The sequence below is a fragment of the Tenrec ecaudatus genome, chromosome 2, assembly GCF_050624435.1.
Source record: "Tenrec ecaudatus isolate mTenEca1 chromosome 2, mTenEca1.hap1, whole genome shotgun sequence".
In the NCBI taxonomy this organism is placed as follows: domain Eukaryota; kingdom Metazoa; phylum Chordata; class Mammalia; order Afrosoricida; family Tenrecidae; genus Tenrec; species Tenrec ecaudatus.
Genome location: NC_134531.1, coordinates 114707892 through 114730763, shown reverse-complemented (window position 1 = coordinate 114730763; position 22872 = coordinate 114707892). Strand labels below are relative to the sequence as shown.

Below are 22872 nucleotides of genomic sequence, written 5' to 3'. Positions count from 1 at the left end.
CTTCCTGCTGGTCAACCACCACTGCACCATTCCATTTAGAAGCCTCCAGCCTAACATCTGATTCATAAACATGGAACCTTCCTGGATAGTGGTTGCTTCACAAGTGGAAGATGCCAGCCTTCTTAATGCTTGATCTTAGAGAAGTCCTAGCATACCTTCTACATGTTATTTATGAGCAGTGAAATCTAATCATAAAAATCTAAAAAACTCAGTCAGACTCACTGTCACTGAGACGATGCTGAGTCGCAGCAACCCTGGAGAGTGGGGTAGAACTGACCTTGTGGGTTTCCAAGACTGTACTTTTATTGTTTTAAATCACTTTATTGGGGGCTCCTACAACTCCGACAAGCTGTACATTCATCCATCATCCATCGTGTCAAGCACATTGTTGCCATCACTCTCAAAACATGTTCTACTTGAGGCCTTGGTATCAGCTCATTTTTTCTCCTTCCCTCCCTCACCCTTGATAATTTATGAATTATTTTTTCCTAAGACTGTACTTCTTAATGGGAGTAGAAAACCTGTGTCATCAATGATCTTTATATTACTCTTCCAAGACTCACTGACATCAAGTCAATTCCGACGCCTAGCAGCTTTACAGGACAGTGTAGCACTGCCCCTGTGGGTGTCCTACATGCTTAATGTTCACAGTAGATGGCCTTTCACTGACACAGCTCAATGCCTAACTCACCATGTCACCAGAGCTCCTTTAAATTCCTTCTAGATTTAGAAAATTCATGTTTAATTAATCTAGCGTCTGCAATGTTTCCCGGACTCTGGAATGTAACCTTGCATCTGCCAATCATGTGTACTCAACTAAGACTTGAATCTAGAAGAAAGCAGTGTGAAGCAGCACGTGCTATTTCTTACAAGGATGCAAGGACCCGAGCCTTTACTTGAAGCAGTCTCACAGTATGGCCTGGGTGTTCCTTCTTCCAGCTATGTAATGTCCAAGAATGCTTATCTGGCCCCCATGGAAAGTTTGTGAGTTACTTAATAATCTTTAAAGAACTGCCTTGGTGGTTTTGAGGCCTTGTTGTTTACAACTATGGGAAGAATTTGAATGATACAAGTACTTTTTATAGATAGAATGATAGTTTTCTGGTTAAGGAATTCTCTAACATTTCTGCTTTCAAAAAACTACACACACTTATTTGGGAGGGGGCCACCTAGCATTGCAGAAAATAAATCCAATGCCCTCGTTTACCCTTTTTTAGGTAGGCAACCTGTTTCACAAATGTTGGTTACCAAACTCAGGAAAAGTAGATTTGGGTCTCAGAAATGTCATAGGTAATTCCAGGAGTTAGTAACCCCACTTCATGTCTTAATTGCTATCTGCCTCCCATATCCATTTCTTTTGTGACTGGCTTTTAAGATTTGTTTCATGTGGCAAATCATAGACACTTCAGCAATAGCTCTATATGGTCTTTCCGTTCCAGTGCTCAACCACCTATCAGAAACTTCTTTTGACCCTTAATTTGAATTGATTGACCCTTGTTAGTTTTTCTAGAGCTATGATATTTGATCACTGACCAGCCGACGATGGGTCTCCTGTGCCTGGTCCACCTTTAGCTGCTGCAGAGAAAAACTGTGAGTACATGGGTCAATGGCCGATCACTGGAGCTGAGTGTTTGGATTCCAAAAGCCAGTGTAATTAGAGCAAGTAAAGTTTGACATCTGATTCTTCACTAATATTGCTTTAAGTTCAATGGTCACTTTCACTAGTATGCATTAAGTTGAACATTTTTAATTTATAAAGGTAACAATCACATAACTTTAAGAAAATATCACAAATATAAGAATTATCCTGAAATCAGAGGAAAGTAAGCGTATTTAGCACCAAAAATATTGTACACATAGAACATACAAGTTGAAAGAAGCATTAATGGCCTAACAAAACCCAGAATATAGTTTTATACAGAAAGAGTTAAAATGACAGGAAAATGACCTGGGGTTTACAGGAGCCAGAGTCTATATGTTTCAACATTACAAAGTACCTTAAAGTCAGCATTACCAGGGGAATGCTCATTTGAAATTTAAATTGGTCTACTTAGGCCAACATGACTTAAAAAAAAAAAAAGTTTGGCAAGTCTTAATGATCTACTGAGCTCTTTCTTCAGCTCTGGCAATGTTTGTATCTGGTGCCATCTTACATCCCCCAAAACCTGATAACAGGACTTCGAATGTATTGAGTGGCTTCCATGCTCAGCAACATACTCAACCCTGCAGTAATGTGATCCTATTTTTACATAATGAGCTCCTTTACCGAAGTTATAGTGCTATTTGATTCTTATGAAGCTTACCTTTTATTTCACCATTTCTGACTGTTCTAACTTGTAAATCAATGATTTGCCAGTTAATTGATTGTTAATCCCTCCCATGGTAAACTGAGCATATTTTTATATCAATCTTTCATCACCTCAAAGCTTCCATAGTCCCTCTGATTTTACTGCAAATTCAAATTATTTACTTGTTACTTGCTTCAAACCATTAGCTGATGCCTCAGATAGTCACTGTCTGTAGAGTCACTTTCAGCAAGTTTGTCAGATTAGCAATCGAATCGGTACCACCAAATGGAAATTCCTTAATTTCTTGGTATACCGTATGTTGTCAGATTAGTTTATTGAAGGAGTAACTAGAGCTGAAAGCAATTAAAGAGCTTCATTGTGATGTAAGGGCATATTCTCAAACTATGCTCCCAGCCCAGCAGCAGGAGCATCACCTGTTGGCAATCTAAGGTATTGGGCTTCACCCCAAACTCAGTGAACCAGAAATTATGGGAGTGTGGCCAGGTTATATTTTAGCAAGCACTTTTGATGATTCAAATGCACTCAGCTTTCTTTTTTGTATAAAGTGAGGCAGGGCAATCTTTTTACCCCCTTCTCTTAACATCACAACCAATGCCCACCATCAGGCTTAGTAATGTCATTCCTAACAAGCATAAACTAGGAATATTTAGCTGTACCTTATTTAATTTGAAAAGAAAATGAGATTTGTCTCTCGACTTAGTGAGACCCATCATCTCCAACTAGGGTCTCATTCAGAACCAAAGTTCTCTCCATGGACAATGGAAGATGTATTTGCCTTTTCTTGGACTCTGTGGTGCTACATGGGTTCCTGAGTTTTCCGGACACATGAAAAGCTCCTTCCTTTCACTTCTGCACTGCTAGATTTTGTTTTACTTGAAATGAAAGGCAATTTTATTTCAGTTGATTTATACTTTTAAAATATATTGAATATTTAGAAAAACTGGCATGCTGGTTAAGAAAACTAGAAAATCAGGATTAAAGAAAGAAATACAAACCATTTACATGAATATTATATGGCAGCCTCAGAACAGTATAAATAGAATAAATTAGTACTATTCACAAACTATTTTTCAGATAGACAAAAATTTAAAGGTAGACATTCTAGAAGAGTAAATTGGGGTGTTTACAAAGTGGTGCAGTGGAGTATTCTGGGACATTCTGGAGTCAAAGAGCTTATCAAATCACAGCACTTTACTGGCATATTAGCTTAAAATATTCATCGTATTGTTATGCAGAGATGAAGTAGGTGATCAGTCACTTGTGATTCATGGACCTAGGTAGGTGTTAGCTCCCCTCTTGTGTCTCATGCCTGTCATGCCCTTCTTCCCTTCCCAAGTGCAGGGATTTTATTAAAAATGATTTCTTTCACTTACCGATCTTTAAGAACAAATTCAGGGAAGACATTAAATACATTACTTTTGTGCATTAGCTTATCAATTTCCTTTCCTTTATGAAGGAAGGGGTTATGAACACACCCCCTACAACTCTTGCCTATCCATCAAAAACAAGTTTCCTTAACAGGCAGGGATTTAGAAATGTTTGCTTGGATATCTTGATATTAAATCTCTCTCTGAAATTCATGTGATTTGCATTTTCCAAGCATGACCATGTGCCAATTATACTTGACTGCTGGAATAACATATAATGGTTTATTCTAGACCCACCAAGATGATGAGGGGGAAAGACTAAAGCTTGGAAAAGATTGTTTGTGCTGAAGAAAACTATTTCCCACGCTTAGAATTCTATGAAGAAAAAGGCAAACTGTACGGTTCTCTTACGTTAGATGCTAATCCTGTGCTAAGCAGTACACACAGCCACTGCTGTTAACATGATCTTGTTTTCAGTGAGCTCCAGTGAAGTTAAAAGAAAATGAAACTGGAAAAGTATTACACATCAGGAAGGAATATCATTGCAGAATGAAAAATTTCAGGAATGTTTAAGTGCCAATGCATAATGAACAGTCTTCTTCAATTGCTTTTATTACAGTAAGAGGAATTTAACTCTTAATGCATAGAATTTGAAGAAAAAAATTTATAGTTTTTAAAAGAGGTCCTTTTGACAATTATCAATACAAATGTGAAATAAGACCCTTCAAACAAATACCAATTTCAGTAAGAGTTTACATACAGCAATAATTTATTCTGAAATGTTCATTTAGTTCTGCTGAGACCCGCACGACTCGTGTCTCATTAGTAAAAGAGCAGCCATCTTACCTCAAATACCAGAATATACAACAAGTTACAGCATAGCAAAAATTCTACCTACTTTCAGATAAAATCTAGTCCAGGTAAAATAGTTTCATTCAATGTTTTACAGTTACACGGATTCTTTTTTAGCACAAAATTGTGTTAATTGTTACACTGTAGCTATATATGCATATCATGTGACCACAGAACTGTTAATCATTACTCCTGAAAATCGAACCATCACTTTCATTCATGCAGTAAAGCAAAGCAGGCTTGGTAAACTTGTTCATGGAGAACCATATTACTGTGAATTTCACAGCCACATGATTAATTATGACATTAGATGAACACACAAGGACTAAAACAGGTGGGTTTTTTTTTTTGCATAAATACCAATTTCTCCCTGATGAAGTCAGTTTATATTCTAGAATGATTGATAACAGCAAATATCATATCTTCTATCTGTAGTGTTATTTAAAGACAGGCAGTAAGTAAAGGATGGTGGTATGGGATGCTACTTAAATACATGTAAAACATACTGTACAAATATACTTGGCTTTACCATTCTCTTTCTAACTATCAAGTGTGCCTCCCAAAGTAAGACCAGTGAAGACAAAGTGAACTATCAAATATGGCTTCAAGAACAAAACCCTCTAACAAGATTCAAACTTTTTACAAAATTTTTCAGTCTTTTAAAGTTTCATTTGAAACAAAATTTCTACATAGCAGTCATAATTAACATATAATTTTCTTAGTTTCATCATTTCAGCTCTTTTAAACAGATGTCACAAGGTAAGACCCAGAATGGCGCTTAGGACTTTGAGTTCCACTGGATTCTGTGCTGTCCGCTTTTGAATCGCGTTTCTTTGTGGTGGTCACCGGTGTTGGGATCTGAGACGGCCGGGTTGAAGTGCTGTCTGCACTGCTTTTCCTAGGGCTTGGGTTGTAATTAAAAGGCGTCACTCTGGCAGCAACGGTCCCACTGGGTGAACTGTGTTTGCTTGAGCTGCTGGAACTGAATGGGGTACGCTCAGCTAGAGAGCTTTCATTATTCTCTGGTGCCGGGACAGCATTATTTTGTCCTGGTTTTGCCTCTGTTCCTTTTGGGTCTGGGCTGTCTACCTGACTGGAGGAGGAGTTCACGTGGTTTTCCAAACCCGCGGTGCATACAGGAGCACATCCATTACCCACATTTTGTTTTCCCTGATTATCTTTTGAATCTTTAACGTTTGAATTTTTTTCTGAAACACTGTCGATCACTGGAGGAGTATTTCCTGTGGGAGATCTTCCCGATCTAGGATTGTTAATGGGACAGTCCTCAATTCTCACCCAAACATCTTCTGTTTTAGAAACAGCAGGTGCCATTTGATAAATTAGAGTCTTAGGTTCAGCACCATTTGTAGCACCTGAGGAAGTGGTCTGACATGTACTATTTGTAGGAGAAATTTCACTTTCTTTTATTTTCCTCCATGTTCCTTTTGTGGGTACTTGATTTTCCTTTTGTTTGTTTGTTGAAATCGAGTTCACATGTTTCTCATCCTCACTTTTTGCCTTTTCACTGGATTCTGATGAAGCAGAAAGAATTGAGGATGAACTTCCAGTTCTTCTCCAAGTGCTTACTCGGGGGAGGGATGAGGAATGTTTGCTGTGCTCCCGCTTCCAGGTGCCTGACCTATTGATTGGAAGTCTGGAAGGGCTTTCAGAATGGGAGCGTGCAATATCGTGGCGCTTTGCTGGCCTCCCATCATTGTACTCTGCAGTAGGACTGAGATTAGGTGGGAGTTTTCGCCATCCCCCAGGTTGAACAGATGAATGTGTGGGCAGAGACATGTCAGGAAGGGAAGGACTTAAAACTGGAGTCTGTGACTGAGATCTAGTGGGAGAATTTGGTCTAGAAGATGGAGAGAGAGACTCAAAGGAAGCAGACTCCTCCAGTTTTCTTCGTAGTGTTGGGCTTGGAGCTTCTTTGATGAAAGTTGACTGGCGTACTAATACAGGTCTCTCCGATCTATCGGATTCACTCCCACTAGACTTAGTTGAAGACATTCTCGAAAGTTCTACCTTTTTATTGGCACCATTGTTGTTACTCATCTGATTTAGGCCTTTAGAGGCAGACTCACTTCTTGGAATACTACTGCCATTCTTGGAAAAACCTGTTTGTTTTGTAAGGTTCTGTTGGCTCATTTGTCTACCTGGGGAGGTATAAGACATTTTCCCAGAACCTGAAGACTTCGTGGAAGCTGTACTAGGAGATGATGTCCTTGGGAGCTGAGATAATTTATTAGGAGGACTTATTCCATTTCTACCAGGAGAAATTGAGTTGCGACCCGGAGACTGCATAGGTCTACTTAATGGTTGCTGGGTGGGTCTTGACGGAGTAGAATCTCTAGATCCTGATCTAGAAGATCCTTTATTTGACCCACCTGCATGGGATGTCTGCCTGGTAACAGGGCTTAATTCTGACTTTACTGGTGGCTTGGCTCCTCTAGGAGAAGTAGTGACTGACTGACCTTCACTGGGACTTTTGGAGGCCGGAGTCTTAAGGGGCGGGCCTTTTTTAGAAACAGGACTTGTACTTGAAGAACTATTGCGAACTCCTGGAATGTGAATCATTGTTCTACCTCGAGAAATGGAAGGCATGTTTGTTTGAAGGGGTTGTTTCATTTGGCTTAAAACTTCTGAATTAGATCGAATTTTCCCAGTAATTAAACTTTTATAAACTTTTTTCCCTCCTTTGATTCCTTTATTGTCAGATTCTATCTTTTTAGTTTCCAATGTGCTTTTCTCCCCAGGCTTTAGAATCCGTGGGCCTTTGTTACTTGCAAAGGGTTTATCCTCTTGATCAGGTGTAAGATGAAATGGTGACCCCAGAGATATTCCTGATTTCAGTGAAAGAATAGAATCTGAATCAGATGAAGCTTGCCGAGATAAACAAGCAGCAGCGGCAGCTTGATGTAAACTACTCACGATGGAATTGGCACCTTCTTGAATAGCTTTCCAATCAAAATTTTCTGAGTCAGGGGATAAACCGTGTTCTGAATCTGGTCTCTGAACATCTTTCAAATCAAGTGTCAAATCTTCTGCTAATATACCACCCATGTTTCTGGCACTATGCTTTTCATGGTCACCTTTGAGTCTTGAAGGCTTTTTCTTTTTTGGCATTGCCGAACTTATGCACTCCTGTAGAAGGTCATCTTCCGAGTCAATACTAAGAGAACTGAGAGAGCTGTTTCTTGAGAAACAAACAGGGGTGTCTTCAACATGAAATGATTTAGGGGCATACCCTGATGCCTGAGGTTTAGCAGGTTCTCCCTGTGAGTCAGGGGGCTCAGTCCCTTTGATAGGTTCACTTTCTTTGTTGTTGTTGTTTTCTTGGTCAATGTCACTGAGAGAACTGAGAGAAGAATTACGAGAAAAGCAAACTGGAGTATTTTCAATTGCAAAATTCTGTAATTTCTCCTCGGTGGCTGCCCCCCCGTCTGGTGCATCTTTGGATGGCTGGGGGAAAGTGGGTTGCTTGTGCAGCATGGGCTTCGACTGACCTCGGTTTACTGGCTGTTTTGAAACCACCATGGTCCTATTAGCTGATTGTTGGTTTGAAGCTAGTTCTGTTTGGCTAGTAACTTTTGCGTCTGATTCCTTATTCTCTTTCCCCTTTCTTAACTCAGCCTTTTCCCTAGAAAGGTCAACATCATCATCATCAAAATCCAGAGAACTCAAAGAATCATTTCGTGAAAAGCAATAAGGAGTTCCTTCAATAGGTGTGTAATGATGAGGTGAGTCAAAAGTAAAACTTCCTCTGACCCGATCTTCATTATTTGGCAGCTTATCATTGAACTCCTTGGAATTATTTTTCAAGTTCTGTTTCTTTGAATCTTTGTTGTCTGAGAAAGTTCTTTCACTATTTATATTACTTTTCATATCTGTATTTTTTCTTACACGTGTCCTGTATTCAGTATTTTGTGGGATTGGTTTTACTGGTGATGTAGGTTTCTTTTTCTTGCCATCTAATTGATTTTTGTTGGTTTCAGATGAAGATGCTTGTTGGACCTGGTCCATTATCTTTTTCACACGGAAAGGCTTATGACTTTTTCCTTTGGGCATAGCAGAATTAATGCATTCTGCAAGAATATCAACTTCTTCTGTCTTACTGTCATCCAATTCAGGCATTAGAGATGGAATTTTTCCTCTTTGAGTCTCATCTGTACTTCTGCCTTCTGTAGGAATGGTGTCTCGTTTTTCAAACTCTCCCATCTGTGTCCCTACTCTAACCCCTTCCCCAGCAGCCAGTTCACTTAGAGGAAAATCTACTGTTAGATCGGTTAGAGATGTAGCAGTGGAAAAGTTTATGGGAGTCCCTTCTACGCAGAACACCCTCGGCATTGCTTGCTTTGGGGCTTGTAACCTGTTTGGAGTTGGTAGAAGTTTGTACACAGGCAGCTGACTTGGCTTTCTTGCCACGGGCGGGGGTACTTTTGAAGCAGTCTGCTCTGCCTTTTTAGCTTTGTGTGATTTTGTTGGCATGGCAGAAATAATACATTCTTCTAATATTTCAATATCATCATCATCTGAATCATCTAATAGATCTTTTTCAGAGTCAGTCGGTTTTTCTGCCTCTTTTTCTTGGTTTTCATTTGATTCTTCAAGCTGCTCAGGTTCTGTTTCATTCCCATTGGCATTTTCCTGAACTGGAGGCATTATTCTTGATTCCACATCTTTCTGGATAAATGGCTCATCGAGGCTCAGAGCACTCAGACTCGATGAACAAGAAAATCCATCCGGAGTACTTTCTGTGGCAAAATGTAATAATGTGTCAGCATCCGGGAGAACCTGGACTCTCTGAACTGCAGCATTTACGGCGGCTTGCTTAGGTCCACTCTCTCTCTTTTCAGCATTAGGTGTTTTATTTTTAGGTGCTTCTCGCTTACTCTGAACTGTCTGAGGAGGAGGAGGTTGTGGAGGAGGGGTTTTACTTCTGCTTGGTGGCATGGTTTGCCCAGGGCTATCTGGAAGGTCACTGGGGCTTATAATGCCACTGATCATTCCACTGCAGGGTTCACTCTGAACAGAGCTAGCAATTGAGCGACTCTCAAAACTGTCAAGTGAACTGACAGAAGTACATCTGCTAAACATGAGTGGAGTCTCCTGAACATAGTGCTCTGGTGGACTTTTAGGTGTCTGAGCACCACTCTTGGATGGAGATTTGGCTCCTGAAGAAAATTCGACAGCCTTGTGTCTCGTTGATTCCGATGAAGATAAACCAGAAGCCTGGAGTCTGCTGGATTTGGTTCTTATGTGCTGAGACACTGTTGGAACTTCACTCACAGCATCATCAGTTGATCTAGTTGTACTATTTTCTTTTCGTTCTGCTATTTGCAGAGTGTTACCAGAGTCTGTTTCCTGTGTTGTCCGATCACATCCTATTTCATCTTCAGCTGAGGACAAAGATGATAATGAACTACACCTTGAAAAACATATGGGGGTATCTTCCACACAGTAAGTCTGTATTGTTTCTTGGTTGATGGAGGAAACTTTGCAGGACGCAGTTTTTTGGGTCTGGCCACTTCTACTTTGTGCTGAACTTGGATGAAGCTGATTCTGTCTCTTGGAATTAGATGACGGTGTAGATGCGGTTTCACTGTTTGAAGGGATGTGCTGTTCAGTTTTAGTGCTTTGTCCAGAGGAACTCTTGGAGAAAGAAAATGATGGTTTCTGGGAAGATGGGAGATCTGTGGCATACTTTAAACTATAGTCAATAGGCTGATCCACATGATGTTTTTCTTCATTGTATTTTATGCTATAGTTTGTGGGTCTCTCTTCTTCCTGCTGCTCTTCCTCAGAGTAACGTTTACTGTAGTTGGTTGGCTTATCATCTTCATAATCATCTTCTTGACACAAAGGTTGGCTTACATTTTGGTTAATTCCGTGATTAGAACCCACTCGACTGGTTTCTGAAGCAGTAGCTCCCCTTGACCTAAATGGGGAAACACATTCTTGCTGTCCGAAATGTGGCTGAAACTTGAGGTGTTTCTCATCAGTGCTCTCATTATACACAGGAAACGTTGTGCTTTGACTCCTGGATTGTCTTTGCTCACTTTGTTTTATTTCATCTTCTATTACGTGTTTGGTTCTTGCCCATCTTTCATTCTGTGAAGGGCTTTGTCTTCCAGAGTTCAACTGCTCATCTGAATATTTAAGACTATAATTTATTGGTGTATCTAGTTCTTCATCATTATCGTCCATATGATTTGCACTATGTATTTTATGGGCTAGGTCAGCTGGATATTGACCATAACTGCAAAACTTGCTTTCATCATCTTCAGAGTAGGATTCAATGGAAGGTTTCATTTGGCCTCGTTTACCATAGCCATCACTACTACTGACACTATTTAAACTATCATTTGAAGATCTCTTGTATTCCAATTTGCCATAAGGTATAGGACATGTCCTATTTGAATTTTCTGACTTATTAAAGTTGCAACTGTTTGAATGTGCATGGGCAGTAGAGCTTCTTCTCAGTGGGTTCCTTTCATCTGTTACACAATGTAACTCAGTGGTAGAGCCAGAATTCCTGTCTTCCTGGGGGGTATGAATGGCTGACACTTCCTCCATGACTTTAGCAATCTGAGCTGCTGTAGTGGAGACCTGTAAACCACGCTTTGAAGAGGTTCCTGGGTTTTCGGTTGTTGGATGATAGTTGCCAAGGCCAAGACCTCGTTCTCTCTCCAAACTTCTATCCTTTTCAGAACGAGAACTATCTAAGCTTCCTCTTGATGAAGAGGAGCTAGGCAACACCGTAGCATTTAAATATGGTGACAGGACAGTCATATTTCCAGCATTAAAATTGTCTGACTTATTATCATCATGCCGATTGGTATCAAAAACATAGTCACCATAGAGATTTTGCTTGTGTCTCTGCTTACTACGATGAGATGCCTTGGGACTTAAATTGTCAATGTTATCAAAGGTTTCTGATAAATGCTGAGCATCTAATTCTGCTTCGAGGGCTTTTTGTTTCCTTACATGAAGAGACGGCAAGCTTGAACCAGGAGACATAATATTGGCATCCTTATACTTTGCAGGTCTATTTGCCATGAGGTTCCTTAAAGCTGCAGCACTCCCCATAGCAATCATTTTGTGCTTTGAATGAATGAGGTTCTTGAGCATGCTAACTGCTCCCATGTCCCATAATGCTTCCTGATCTTTAGGATTTCTTGCTGAGAGATTCCACAAGGTTCCACATGCATTACTGACTATTGTCAAACTGTGAGATTTCAAGTGTTGTAATAACGTTTGTAGGCAGTTGTTTTCTCTTAGGATTTGCCTGAAATAAAAATAAGACACCATTAAATTAAGATTGAATACTGAGTATGTTCATAACAAGCAAAATGACTGGAATAAAATTTAAGTCTATAGATATTTACTAAAGCTTATTAATAACCCGCAGTCGAGTGAATTCAACTCATAGCAACCCTATAAGAAAGATCTGGTCTGTAGGGCTTCCAAGACTATAAATCTTTATGGAGCAGAAAGCCTCCTTTTGCTTCCATGAGGCAACTGGAGGGTTTGAACCAGTGTCTTTGCAGATGAAGTCCAACATTTAACCTATGTTACCAAACTGAAAAACCACACTTAGTGCTGGCACTGAGTTGATTCTGATTCATAGAAATCATTTAGGTCAAATAGATGTGCTCCTGAAAGTTTGGGAGGTTGTAATTCTTTATGGGAAAGCTTCATTTTACTACCTTAAAACGTATTAATAGGTATAAGTTTACCAAAAACTCCTAGGTCAATAAACTGTTTAAAGCAATATGTTTCAGGCAGAATTCTGTGTTACTGCTATCCCTTCTAAGTGCTCTCTGGAAAATAGGGTATCTAGTAATTATTTTGAAATACAAAATGAATTAAAATTTTTCAAAATATCTAAAGGTAAAACTGTAAGAGGGTTGAGCACCAGCGCACTGAAACGTGAGAGAACCCTAGAATTTGCTTCATGCGTGCCAAATTGAAGTCTAATGATATTGTACTCAGCTATAACCAACCAACCAACTCTACTGTATCAAGTTAATTTGGACGCGATGATCCTACATAGGGTTCTGAGACTGTAAACAATCTTTATGGGAGCAGAGAGCCTTATCTCTTTTCTTCAGAGCAGCTGGTACGTTTAAACTGAAAGGCTTGTGATTGTAGCCCAATGTCTAACCCACAGTTCCACCCAGGGCTGGTCAGGTGGCATGAAAGGCTTTAGCATGGGGGTTTCTCTTAGCAACCAAGTAATTGCCAGAGTCCTTCCCGAGTTAAGGGACTTCTTTGTACGAGGGTTAACCTCCACAAAGTGGAAAAAAAGTAAAGCTCTGCTATGTGAGCCTCAAGCAACTTGCTCTGAGTTAGTGCACCCACTGGCGTTGCCTGGGAAGGTTCTCTCTGGTCACAGTGAATTTCTTCATAAAAGCAGTTTTGCTCGAACCTGTGTTTTTATTTTTTAAAGTCATCTACTTGGGGGCTCGAACATGTTTTTTTGTGATGGTTGATTTAAGAGAACAGTTGTGAGGCTGTGAAATTTTGTTTCCTGCTCCGGAAAAATGTCTCAAAAACTTTTGTGATGTTGAACATAGCTTATAAGAACAGTACTATGGGAAAAACTCCAAGTGTACGAGTGGTTTTCTTGTTTCAAAAAAGGTCACATGTCCATAGATGACAAACCTCCTTCTGGACATATGTCAAATTCCTGAACAGACGAAAATGTCAATTTGTAGTGCATTTGGTGTTCATTACACTAGGTCAGAATGTTAATCAAGCTTCTTATTTAGAGGTTCTGAAAAGACTGTGTAACTGTGCGACAAAAAAAGGCCCGATTTGTGGCATATGGGGGACTGCTTTTGTTACCACGATAATGCACCTGTTCAAACAGCCATCTTAGGTGTGCCAGTTTTTGACAAACAAACAGCTTGCCTCATACTCCTTACTCACCTGACCTTGCACCTTCAGACTTCTTTTGGTTTCAGGGAATGCGAGGGACATGAAAGAATAGTGATTTGACGACTTAGAAGAGGTGAAGAAAAAGAAACCACACAAAAAACAAGGGAGGTGTTGTCAGCCATCCAAACAGATGAGTTTGCAAAAATGTTTTCAAGAATGGAATCGCAGATTTGAGAAATGTATTAAGTGTAATGGAGAGTACTTTTTGGTGATGAGGTGGTTTTGTGCACCAAAAACTTAAAAGACACTTACATTCCTTAAAGGATCCTTTACTGAAAGCACCTGGTGGTCTTTTTGAAAATGAGAGAACAGTACTAAACAAATTAAAAGCACATATGTTGTGAGGAGTCTCCATATTTCACCAAGACATTATACAGCCCACATTCTGAAATGTGCCCTGGGGCTGAGCTGCTCTTCACCGTCACAGCTCCAGTAGACGAGATGAGTGGCTTCTGCCTAAGTGCTATGAGGACAAATTGGAAGGATTTCGTCCTAGCTAGTATGTATGACTCTTATGTTTTCTTCCATACAGGGGCAATGCCTTTCAACTCTCTGATTACTTTGTGTGCCTATGAACTCTTACTTATTAGAATAAATACATGATTGAGTTAAGTTTGGAATTGCTATCTTTTCACCATACTAAGTATATTTTAGTTCAGAATTTGCATAATTACACAAAACGCTGCTTACAGTTACCTCTTTATGGTGTAAATTCTGCTATAATTTATTTAAAAAAATATAAAACTGTAGTTACCTGTGGTCCTCATTTGTGGCTATCAAGCTGGACACATTGCGTAGTATTCCACCTCCGCTTTCAATAATGGCTAACGTATTTGTTTGGCTCCGGTAAGTGAGAGTGCCAACCAAAAATGCTAGTGCACCATCGACAGCACATATATCAGCTTTATTCTCAGTGCAATGTGCTGACAAATTCCATAAGGCACTCAATACGCTTTTGAGGGTTGATTCCTAAGAAGAAACAAACACACACAAATCATCTAATTAGAGCTGTCTTTCATAACTTATTTACTTCTATTGAATATAACTGATACTACTTTTCCTGCTCTTCACCCATTGACAAAATACTAGGAATTCTCCATTAAAAAATTTTGCCTCCATAAAATACCAATGGGTAATTTAAGTAGTAATAAACAAGTAAAACTACTATAAAACTAATTACATTTATGAACTTCATTACAAGGGTTCATTCTAGGATGGTACACACAAATCTTAAAAATGCTTACACCAAAATATGAAGAGGTTATAAAAGCATTATGAAAAGTTAACATTTTCAAGATCCTAAACCAAACCCAGTACCGCAGAGTCAGAGGCCTTGCACACAGAGGAGGAGAATGACCCTCTGGGTTTCTGAGACGATGGTAAATCATGACAGGAGCAGGTAGCCTCGTCTTTCTCCAAGGAGCGGCTAGTGAGTTTGAATGGCTGACCTTGCTGTTAGGAGCTCAGTACCTAACCTACGTGCCACCTGAGCTCTTTCAGGAGCAGATAAAACAGAGAAAGCCTCTATATGCCACTATGGAAAGAATACTGAGAAATACTGTTAAACGAAAAGAGCAAGTTGTAGAATATGCATCATATTTTGTTTGTATAAAAAACACAGATGGGGGATGAAGCAAAAGAAATATACCTTATTAAAATTAAGAAAGCAAAAACAAATAAATGAAGTACATTGGAAAATTTTAATAACAAATCGACCAAAGAAATAAAGTGACTACAGATAAACATAAGTCCCTGATATACATCTTCTTGGCAAACTGTAATTGCCAAAGAAGACTCTGATACCCGTCTTTGGTCAAAACTTGTCATGACTCTAATGTCAGTCGTCGAGAAACAAATAGTCATTAGACATCTTTCATACCTACCATCATTAGGGGTATCCCAGACGACATAAACATAACACACCGTTATCTGCTTGAGAAGCGACAACAATTTATTCAGGAGAAAAACAAACAAATACAGAGATGAAACCAAGTGTTAAAATGGAAAGGTTATTACAGCTTGAATTTAATTTAAAAAATTGTCTTTCATGGACTAGAGCAGCTCTGTGAAGGTACACGACCTGGACAATCAGAGGAGCGGGAAGAGTTACCCCCGACAGAGCACAGAGACTGAGGAAAGGCGCCGATGTAGGAGCGCTGATGCACAGAGACACAGAAAAGCTCATTATCCACGAGGGGGAAAGTGGGAAGGAAGGCCTGGAATGGCAATGGTAAACGTTTTGTGCCTAGCCCTAATAAATAGCTAATGCCTATATTCTTTTAATCGGGAAATTAAAGGAGGGAATCAAGCCAGAAATTAGGCCATAAACTATTTTAGTGATGATTCAATGAGAGAAATAATTGAGAAGGGAATTTTTTTTTAGATCATTTTATTAGGGGCTCATACAACTCCTATCACAATCCATACATACATCAATTGTGTAAGGCACCGTTTTACATTTGTTGCCCTCATCGTTCTCAAAACATTTGCTCTCCACCCAAGCCCCTGGCATCAGGTCATTTTCCCCTCCTTCCCCACTCCTCCCTCACTCCCTCATGAACCCTTGAGAATTTATAAATTATTGTTTTGTCATATCTTGCTCTGTCTCACGTCTCTCTTCACCCACTTTTCTGTTGTATGTTCCCCAGGGAGGAGGTCACATGTAGATCCTTAAAATCGATTCCCCCTTTCAAACCCACCCTCCCTATTTCCTCCCAGTATCACCACTCACACCACTGGTCCTGAGGGGATCATCCGCCCTGGTTCCCTGTGTTTCCAATTCCCATCTGTACCAGGGTACATCCTCTGTTCTAGTCAGACTTGCAAGGTAGGATTTGGATCATGATAGTGGGGGTGGGTGGGGGGAGAGGAAGCATTTAGGAACTAGAGGAAAGTTGTATTTTTAATTGTTGCTACAATCGCACTCTGAATGGCTCGTCTCCCTCCCCAAGACGAGAAGGGAGTTTTTAATAATCAAGATGTGAGGGGGGAAAGAGCTCAATTGACATTATACTGTGACTGAGGTAAAGATGGCATATTTGAAATATCCTGACATAAAAGTAAAATAGCAAGATGTGATGGGTATGACGTCAAAAGCAACTGGCCCAGAGGTTGAGAGGGGGAGGTGAAAAAATAGAAATTGCTCTCAGTGAGACTGGGGGTAGTAGACAAAGATTGTATTTCAAAGAAAATTTTCTAAATAAGAGTCAAGAGGACTGAGTAAAGGTTTAGGCAATAAAAGCAAAGTGAGAAGTTTTAATAAAATGAGTGTTCAAAAAGTATCTAATATAGGTAAAAAGTAGAATCACCACCACAAATCAGTAAATCTAAATTTTGTGAAGGAGGGGAAAGTTAGGGCAGAAAGACGAGAGAAGTGGAGAAAATGACTTGCTCAGGGCTTTTGCTGCAATAGGAAAAAGCAACCCCGCAGCAGTTAAGGAGCAATGGAGAATATGTTCTTCATCTTTAAAACATTGGGCTTCTTAGACAGTAGGAATATAAAAATGAATCATAAAATGAGACAAATGTAAAAAGACAATGCAATAAAAAGGGAGGCAAAAGCCTTGAGTAGCCAGTTCACCAAAAAGGGTATCCAAATGACCAACAAGCACACGAGAAGATGCTAAATAGCACTAGTCACTTACTCGCTGCCAGCGTGTCAAGGTAGACTCAGAGACTCTACAGGACAGGGCAGAACTGCCCCTGTGAGTTTCTAAGATTGTACCTCTTTACAGGAGTAGAAAGCACTGCCTGTCTCCTGAGCAGCTAGTGATTTTGAACTGCTGATCTTACAGTAAGCAGCTCAAGGAGTCACCACTATGCCACCAGGGTTTACATCACTAGTCACCAGGGAGATACACATCAAAACCACACTGAGAATCCCCACCAGCATGGTAATATGAAATAGAAAACAACAGATATGGCAAAGGTTGTGAAGAAAATTGAAGCTTCATCCTTTTGGTGGGAATGTAAAATGGGAACAGCCATAGTGGATAATAGTTTGGGTACTCCTTGAAAAGTTGAATGCAGAACTGGCATACTAAAATTTAAAACTCACTGCCTTTAAGTCGATTTTGACTCACAGCGACCACATAAATCAGAGTAAAACTGCTATGGTGGGTTTCCAAGGCTTTAATTCTTTACAGCAGCAGAAAGCTTCATCTTTCTCTTGAGGAGCAGCTGAAAGTTTTAAACCCAACTCATAACCCACTACACTGTCAATGCTGGGATAGGACCCCACTATTCCACTTCTTAGTATACACCAAAGAGACTTAGAAACATACACACATGTACACCAATGTTCACTGCAGCACTGGTCACAATAGCCAAAAAGTTGGAAATAATCAAAATATGGCATAGGAACACAATGGAATGCTACTCAACCCTAAAGAGAAATGAAGTCCCGCTGCACGCCACAACAGAGATAAACTTTGACATAATGCTGGATGAACTACGACAGTTGCAAAAGGGCAAATACTGCATGAACTCATTTACATGAAATAAGCATATATTTGTTAACATTTTATTAGGGACTCATACAACTCTTAGCACAATCCATACATACATCAATTGTGTAAAGCACACCTGTACATTTATTGCCCTCATCATTTCCAAAGCATTTGCTCTCCACTTAAGCCCTTTGCATCAGGTCCTCTTTTTTCCCCTCCCTCCTCCCTCATGAGCCCTTAATAATTTACAAATTATTATTTTGTCATATCTTGCCCTATCCGGCATCTCCCTTCACCCCCTTTTCTGTTGTCCATCCCCCAGGGAGGAGGTCACATGTAGATCCTTGTAATCGGTTCCCTCTTTCCAACCCACTCACCCTTTACTCTCCCAGTATCGCCCCTCACACCCCTGGTTCTGAAGGAATCGTCCACCCTGGATTCCCTGTGCCTCCAGCTCCTATCTGCACCAGTGTACAACCTCTGCTCTATCCAGACTTGCAAGGTAGAATTCGGATCGTGGTAGTGGGCGGGGAGGAAACATTTAGGAAATGGAGGAAAGCTGTATTCTTTATCGGTGCTGAAATAAGCATATTTACAGAAACAAAATTTTACCAGGGTGTAAGGAAGGGACAGAAGCTTATGTTTAGAATGGTGGTGGAATTATTTGGAAAAGGATAAGCAAGAGTAGAGGGACACTCCTCAGGCCCAATAATGAGAGTAGCTAAACCAGGAGGGGAAGGGGAAGGGGAAGGCAGGGGGAGAAAGGGGTAACCGATCACAATGATCAACATATAACCCACTCCCAAGGGCCGGAAAACAGAAAAGTAGGTGAGGCGACATGGGTCAATATAAGACATGAAAAAAAATTATATATTGTGAAGGGTTTGTGAGGGAGGGAGGGTGGGAGAAAGAGGGAAAAAATGAGCTGATACCAAGGGCTCAAATAGAAAGATAATGTTTTGAGGATGATTGTGGCTCAGATGTACAAACGTGCTTGACACACTGGATGGATGCACTGACTGTGATATGAGCCCCCAATAAAATGATTTTTTTTAAACAGAAAAAAAGAGTAGGGGGACAACTTGAAAAATGCAATGTATGTCACAGAATTGTACATGTAGACACTTTAGTGGCATATGCTTTATCATGTATATGGTAACCAAAATGAACTAAAAAAAGTTTCGAAACTGACTGGTAGTAACAGGCCAACACTGCTTGATGTGATTGAACTATTGAATGATATCTGTATTAACTCTCAACAAAATGGTTTTGAGGAAAAAAAAAAAGGAAAACCCAGTAAAGATGAAGAACACAAGTAAAAGACAGAGTTTTGAATAAACACAAAGCCTGGGACACAGTACAGGTGAAGGAAAAGTTCTCTAGTGAGGAGAAGAGCAGCCAGCTGAATGAAGTTAACTGACATGGGGCGTATGAGAAACAGTTCTGATTCTCTTGATCATCAGTAGGGCATGAACTGGCGAAGGAAGTAGTCAATGAAAAGGGAAAGCAAAAGAGAAAGAATGTTCATACTGACTACATAATGTAAAAACAAAACCAAATGCATTTTAATATTACCAAACAAAAGCAGGTTCACATCAGAATTGGATATGCATTAAAAAATTACAAATTCAGTAAGAAATGATATTTGCAAAAGACAGCAATTTTAAAGGCTTGAAGATAAACAAGTGGCCACTTAGCTGAGAAGCAACAAAGTCCACATTGATGAAGCATACCAGCCTGTGTGATCATGAGGTGTCAATAGGATCAGGTATCAGGCATCAAAGACCCAGAACAAAAATCTTATCATTGTGAATGAGGGGAATGCTGAGTGGAGACCCAAAGCCTATCTGTAGACAGTTGGACATCCCCTTACAGAAGGGGCACAAAGAAGAGACAAGGCAGTCAGGGTGCAGTATAGCACCATTGAACATATAACTTTCCTCTAGTTCTTTCTTCCCCACCCACTATCATGACCCCAATTCTACCTCACAAATCCAGCTAGAAACACAGGGAACCCAGGACAGATAATCCCCTCAGGACCAATATTGAGAGTAGCAATACCAGGATGGGAAGGGGAAGGTAGGGGAAGAAAGGGGGAACCAATCACAATGATCTGCGTATGGCCCCCTCCCAGGGGGATGGACAGCAGAAAGGTGGGTGGCGGGAGACATCAGTCAGTGTAAGACATGAAAAAATAACAATAATTTGTAAATTATTGGGGGTATGTAGGGGAGAGAGGGCAAAAAATGTGGAACCGATACCAGGGGCTTGGGTAGAAAATGTTTTGAAAATGATGGTGGCAACAAATGTACATATGTGCTTGACACAATGGACCTATGTGTGGATTGTGATAAGAGTTGTACAGGCTCCCAACAAAATGATTTTTTTAAAAGAAATGATCTTTGAAATACTACTCTTTCAAATGAAAAACTAGACAGTGAAATGACCAGTGATTGCAAGATCCAAAGAAAGAGGAGGAGGATGGGTAGATGGAAGACAAAGTGTTTTTAGGGCAGTGGAATTTTAATGGTGGATACATAACCTGCATTTATCAGGACCCATATGGCTTTACTACATGAAGAGTGAATCCTAATGTAATTAACTATGGGCTTTAATCAATAATAAAGTTCAACTAAGCAATATTGGCTAATCAGTTTTAACAAATACTTATCAAAAGCAAAATGTGAATAATACATGATGTGCCTGGAGTGGTGTGGGGAGAGGCAGTAATACGGGAACTATACTTTCTACAGAAATTTCCCATTGACCCCAAACGACAAGAGTTCCAATTGTTCCACATCCTTGCCAACGCTTGGTCAGTAGTTAAGAATTTAACCGTTATCTTTAATGGTACATGATTATTTTTAATTAGAATTTATCTGATGACTCATAATGCTTAATAGTTTTTAATGTGTTTATTGACCACTTACACATATTTTTCATTGAAATGTCAATACAGACCTTTTGCCCATTCAGCAGTGGTCTAGAGTAATTATTAAAACTAGTTGAATACATTTCTTATTTTGAATAATTTTCAGTTGATTTTCCACTTTTAAAATAACGTACTTATTTATACTTATTTAAAAAAACCCCACAAAAATGAACTGATAAACAAAACCCAAACCCCTCACTGTCTTTGAAGTTTTGACAAAAGAACACAGGTCTGTGGGCTCAGGAGGACTGTTGAGGGAAAAGAAGGTCAGACTAATTTAGCAGATTTCTTGGGTCTTTTAGAATACAAGTTTATTTATTTATTTAAAAATTAGCTTCGTATCTAAAATAGATATCCCACCTGGAGATTTTTTTTCTCTATACGAATTATTATTTGAGGGACTTGGGGTATGACGACTCTCAACAAGCTAGCCGTCAACATTTGCAGACTTTGGGGAACAGAAATGTACAGTGTAGAGGTAATACATTTGGGGTACTCAAGGGTGATCCTTTGTCTCTCTTCCCCTTGAGGACTGTTTGACATTACTTGGAGTTATTTTGTATTGTTACCATTTGGGAGAGCAGCTTATGGGTAGAGGCCAAGGAAGTTGCTAAACAAGCCACACAGAATTATTTTTAAAAATGCTAATAGTATTTCGAGAGTGATAAAGTTTGATTTAGATTAAGTCACCCCGTACAATTCTTTATACCTTAATGTTCAAGAATCTACCAATCTTGGTGGGAGAGGGCAGCAAAAATGTAGACAAAGTAATATCCATATCACTGTACTAAATGTATTTAAAGGTACCTTTTTAACTTCCAAAGCACATTCCATCAATGCTTTTACACTTCCAACTTCACGCAATGTCTTTTTACTGTTTACATCTGCTCTCCAAGACAAATTTCTCAAAACACTTGCAATAACCTGCAAATAACCAATTTTAGAATTACACATAAAATGAATCATATTAGTTGCTTTTGTGGTATTTAATGATGTTTTAGAGTAGTAATAAATAAATGTGTTTCCAACGTTTATGTGCTATACCACAAGGGGTTTCCTACAATATAACATCATTTTCCAACATGAAATGCAATGAGTCATAGTTTAAGTTAATCTAAATCAGAATGCTAACCTACTAATAGCTAGGAAAAAAAGGACATTGTAATTTTTACCTGCTGCAGATCTTCACTTTCAGATTTCAGCTGTGCCACGAGTGCTCTCATGCAGCCCTTCATGGAACACAAAGTAGCCTGTGAAGAAACAGAATGCAGAGCAGAGGGCTCTTGGAGGCAACCTGAGGCTGTACAGTATTATCATTTCAAGCTCTTATGTTTCAATTAATCATAATTAATATTTTGCACACAAAGGTAGATAGACACAAATCCTTGTGATCAAAGACAAATAACATGCTATCTTTTGCTATTGTTCTTCCCGTGCCAAACTAGAAAATAAAGTGAATTTAAAAAAAGGAATTACATGCAAAGAGATTTAAAGTGACACCTCTTATATGGATAAAATCAGTGTGTGCATAGCACATGTCTTGGTCAGTAGGATTTTCCAATTTTGCTCTCCTTTGTAATAACAGTGTTTTAAAAACAATTATGTAATTAGAGACAGCTTCACTATTACGTTCCATCCATTGATGTGCTTTGGCTTTTGTTTAAAACACAGGGCAACTGAATGGGTATAGGCTATGCAGAGGGATGTGAAGTACAGGGCTTTTATTGGTCAGTACTTAACCAAGAAAGTGACAGAGAGGAAATCAGTGAAATGTTGTTTGTAGGAAAGTAAACTGACTCAGACCCCAGATATTTTAAGAAATGGACATATAAAAACATACCTTGTTGGCTACATCTCCAAAAGTTAAGTTTGTTAAAGCCATTCCGGCATATCGTCTTAATGTAATACTGTAGTGGTCATTAGTAAGCCCATACATTTCACAGTCCACCTGCAATAATTCTGCAATGGCCTGCAGTCCCCCTAATTTAACAAGGGCAAGAGGGAAAACAAAACAACAA

General features: G+C 39.5%; 1 protein-coding gene across 12 annotated transcripts in view; it reads right to left on the bottom strand.

The window, feature by feature from the left end:
• Window positions 1-1853: 1853 nt before the first annotated feature.
• APC (APC regulator of Wnt signaling pathway) overlaps window positions 1854-22872 on the bottom strand; it is a 183419-nt gene continuing 162400 nt past the window's right edge. For 5 of the 12 annotated variants that reach the window (XM_075541390.1, XM_075541391.1, XM_075541385.1 and 2 more), the window contains 5 exons: window positions 22695-22834; window positions 22027-22104; window positions 21662-21778; window positions 14229-14443; window positions 1855-11819 (listed from right to left, as the gene is read on the bottom strand). In XM_075541390.1, the coding sequence (XP_075397505.1) occupies window positions 5270-11819; window positions 14229-14443; window positions 21662-21778; window positions 22027-22104; window positions 22695-22834 (7100 nt within the window). In that variant the 3' untranslated portion in view covers window positions 1855-5269. Of the gene's footprint in view, window positions 11820-14228; window positions 14444-21661; window positions 21779-22026; window positions 22105-22694; window positions 22835-22872 lie in introns of all 12 variants that reach the window. The other 7 variants (XM_075541393.1, XM_075541382.1, XM_075541384.1 and 4 more) reach the window with 3 other exon arrangements.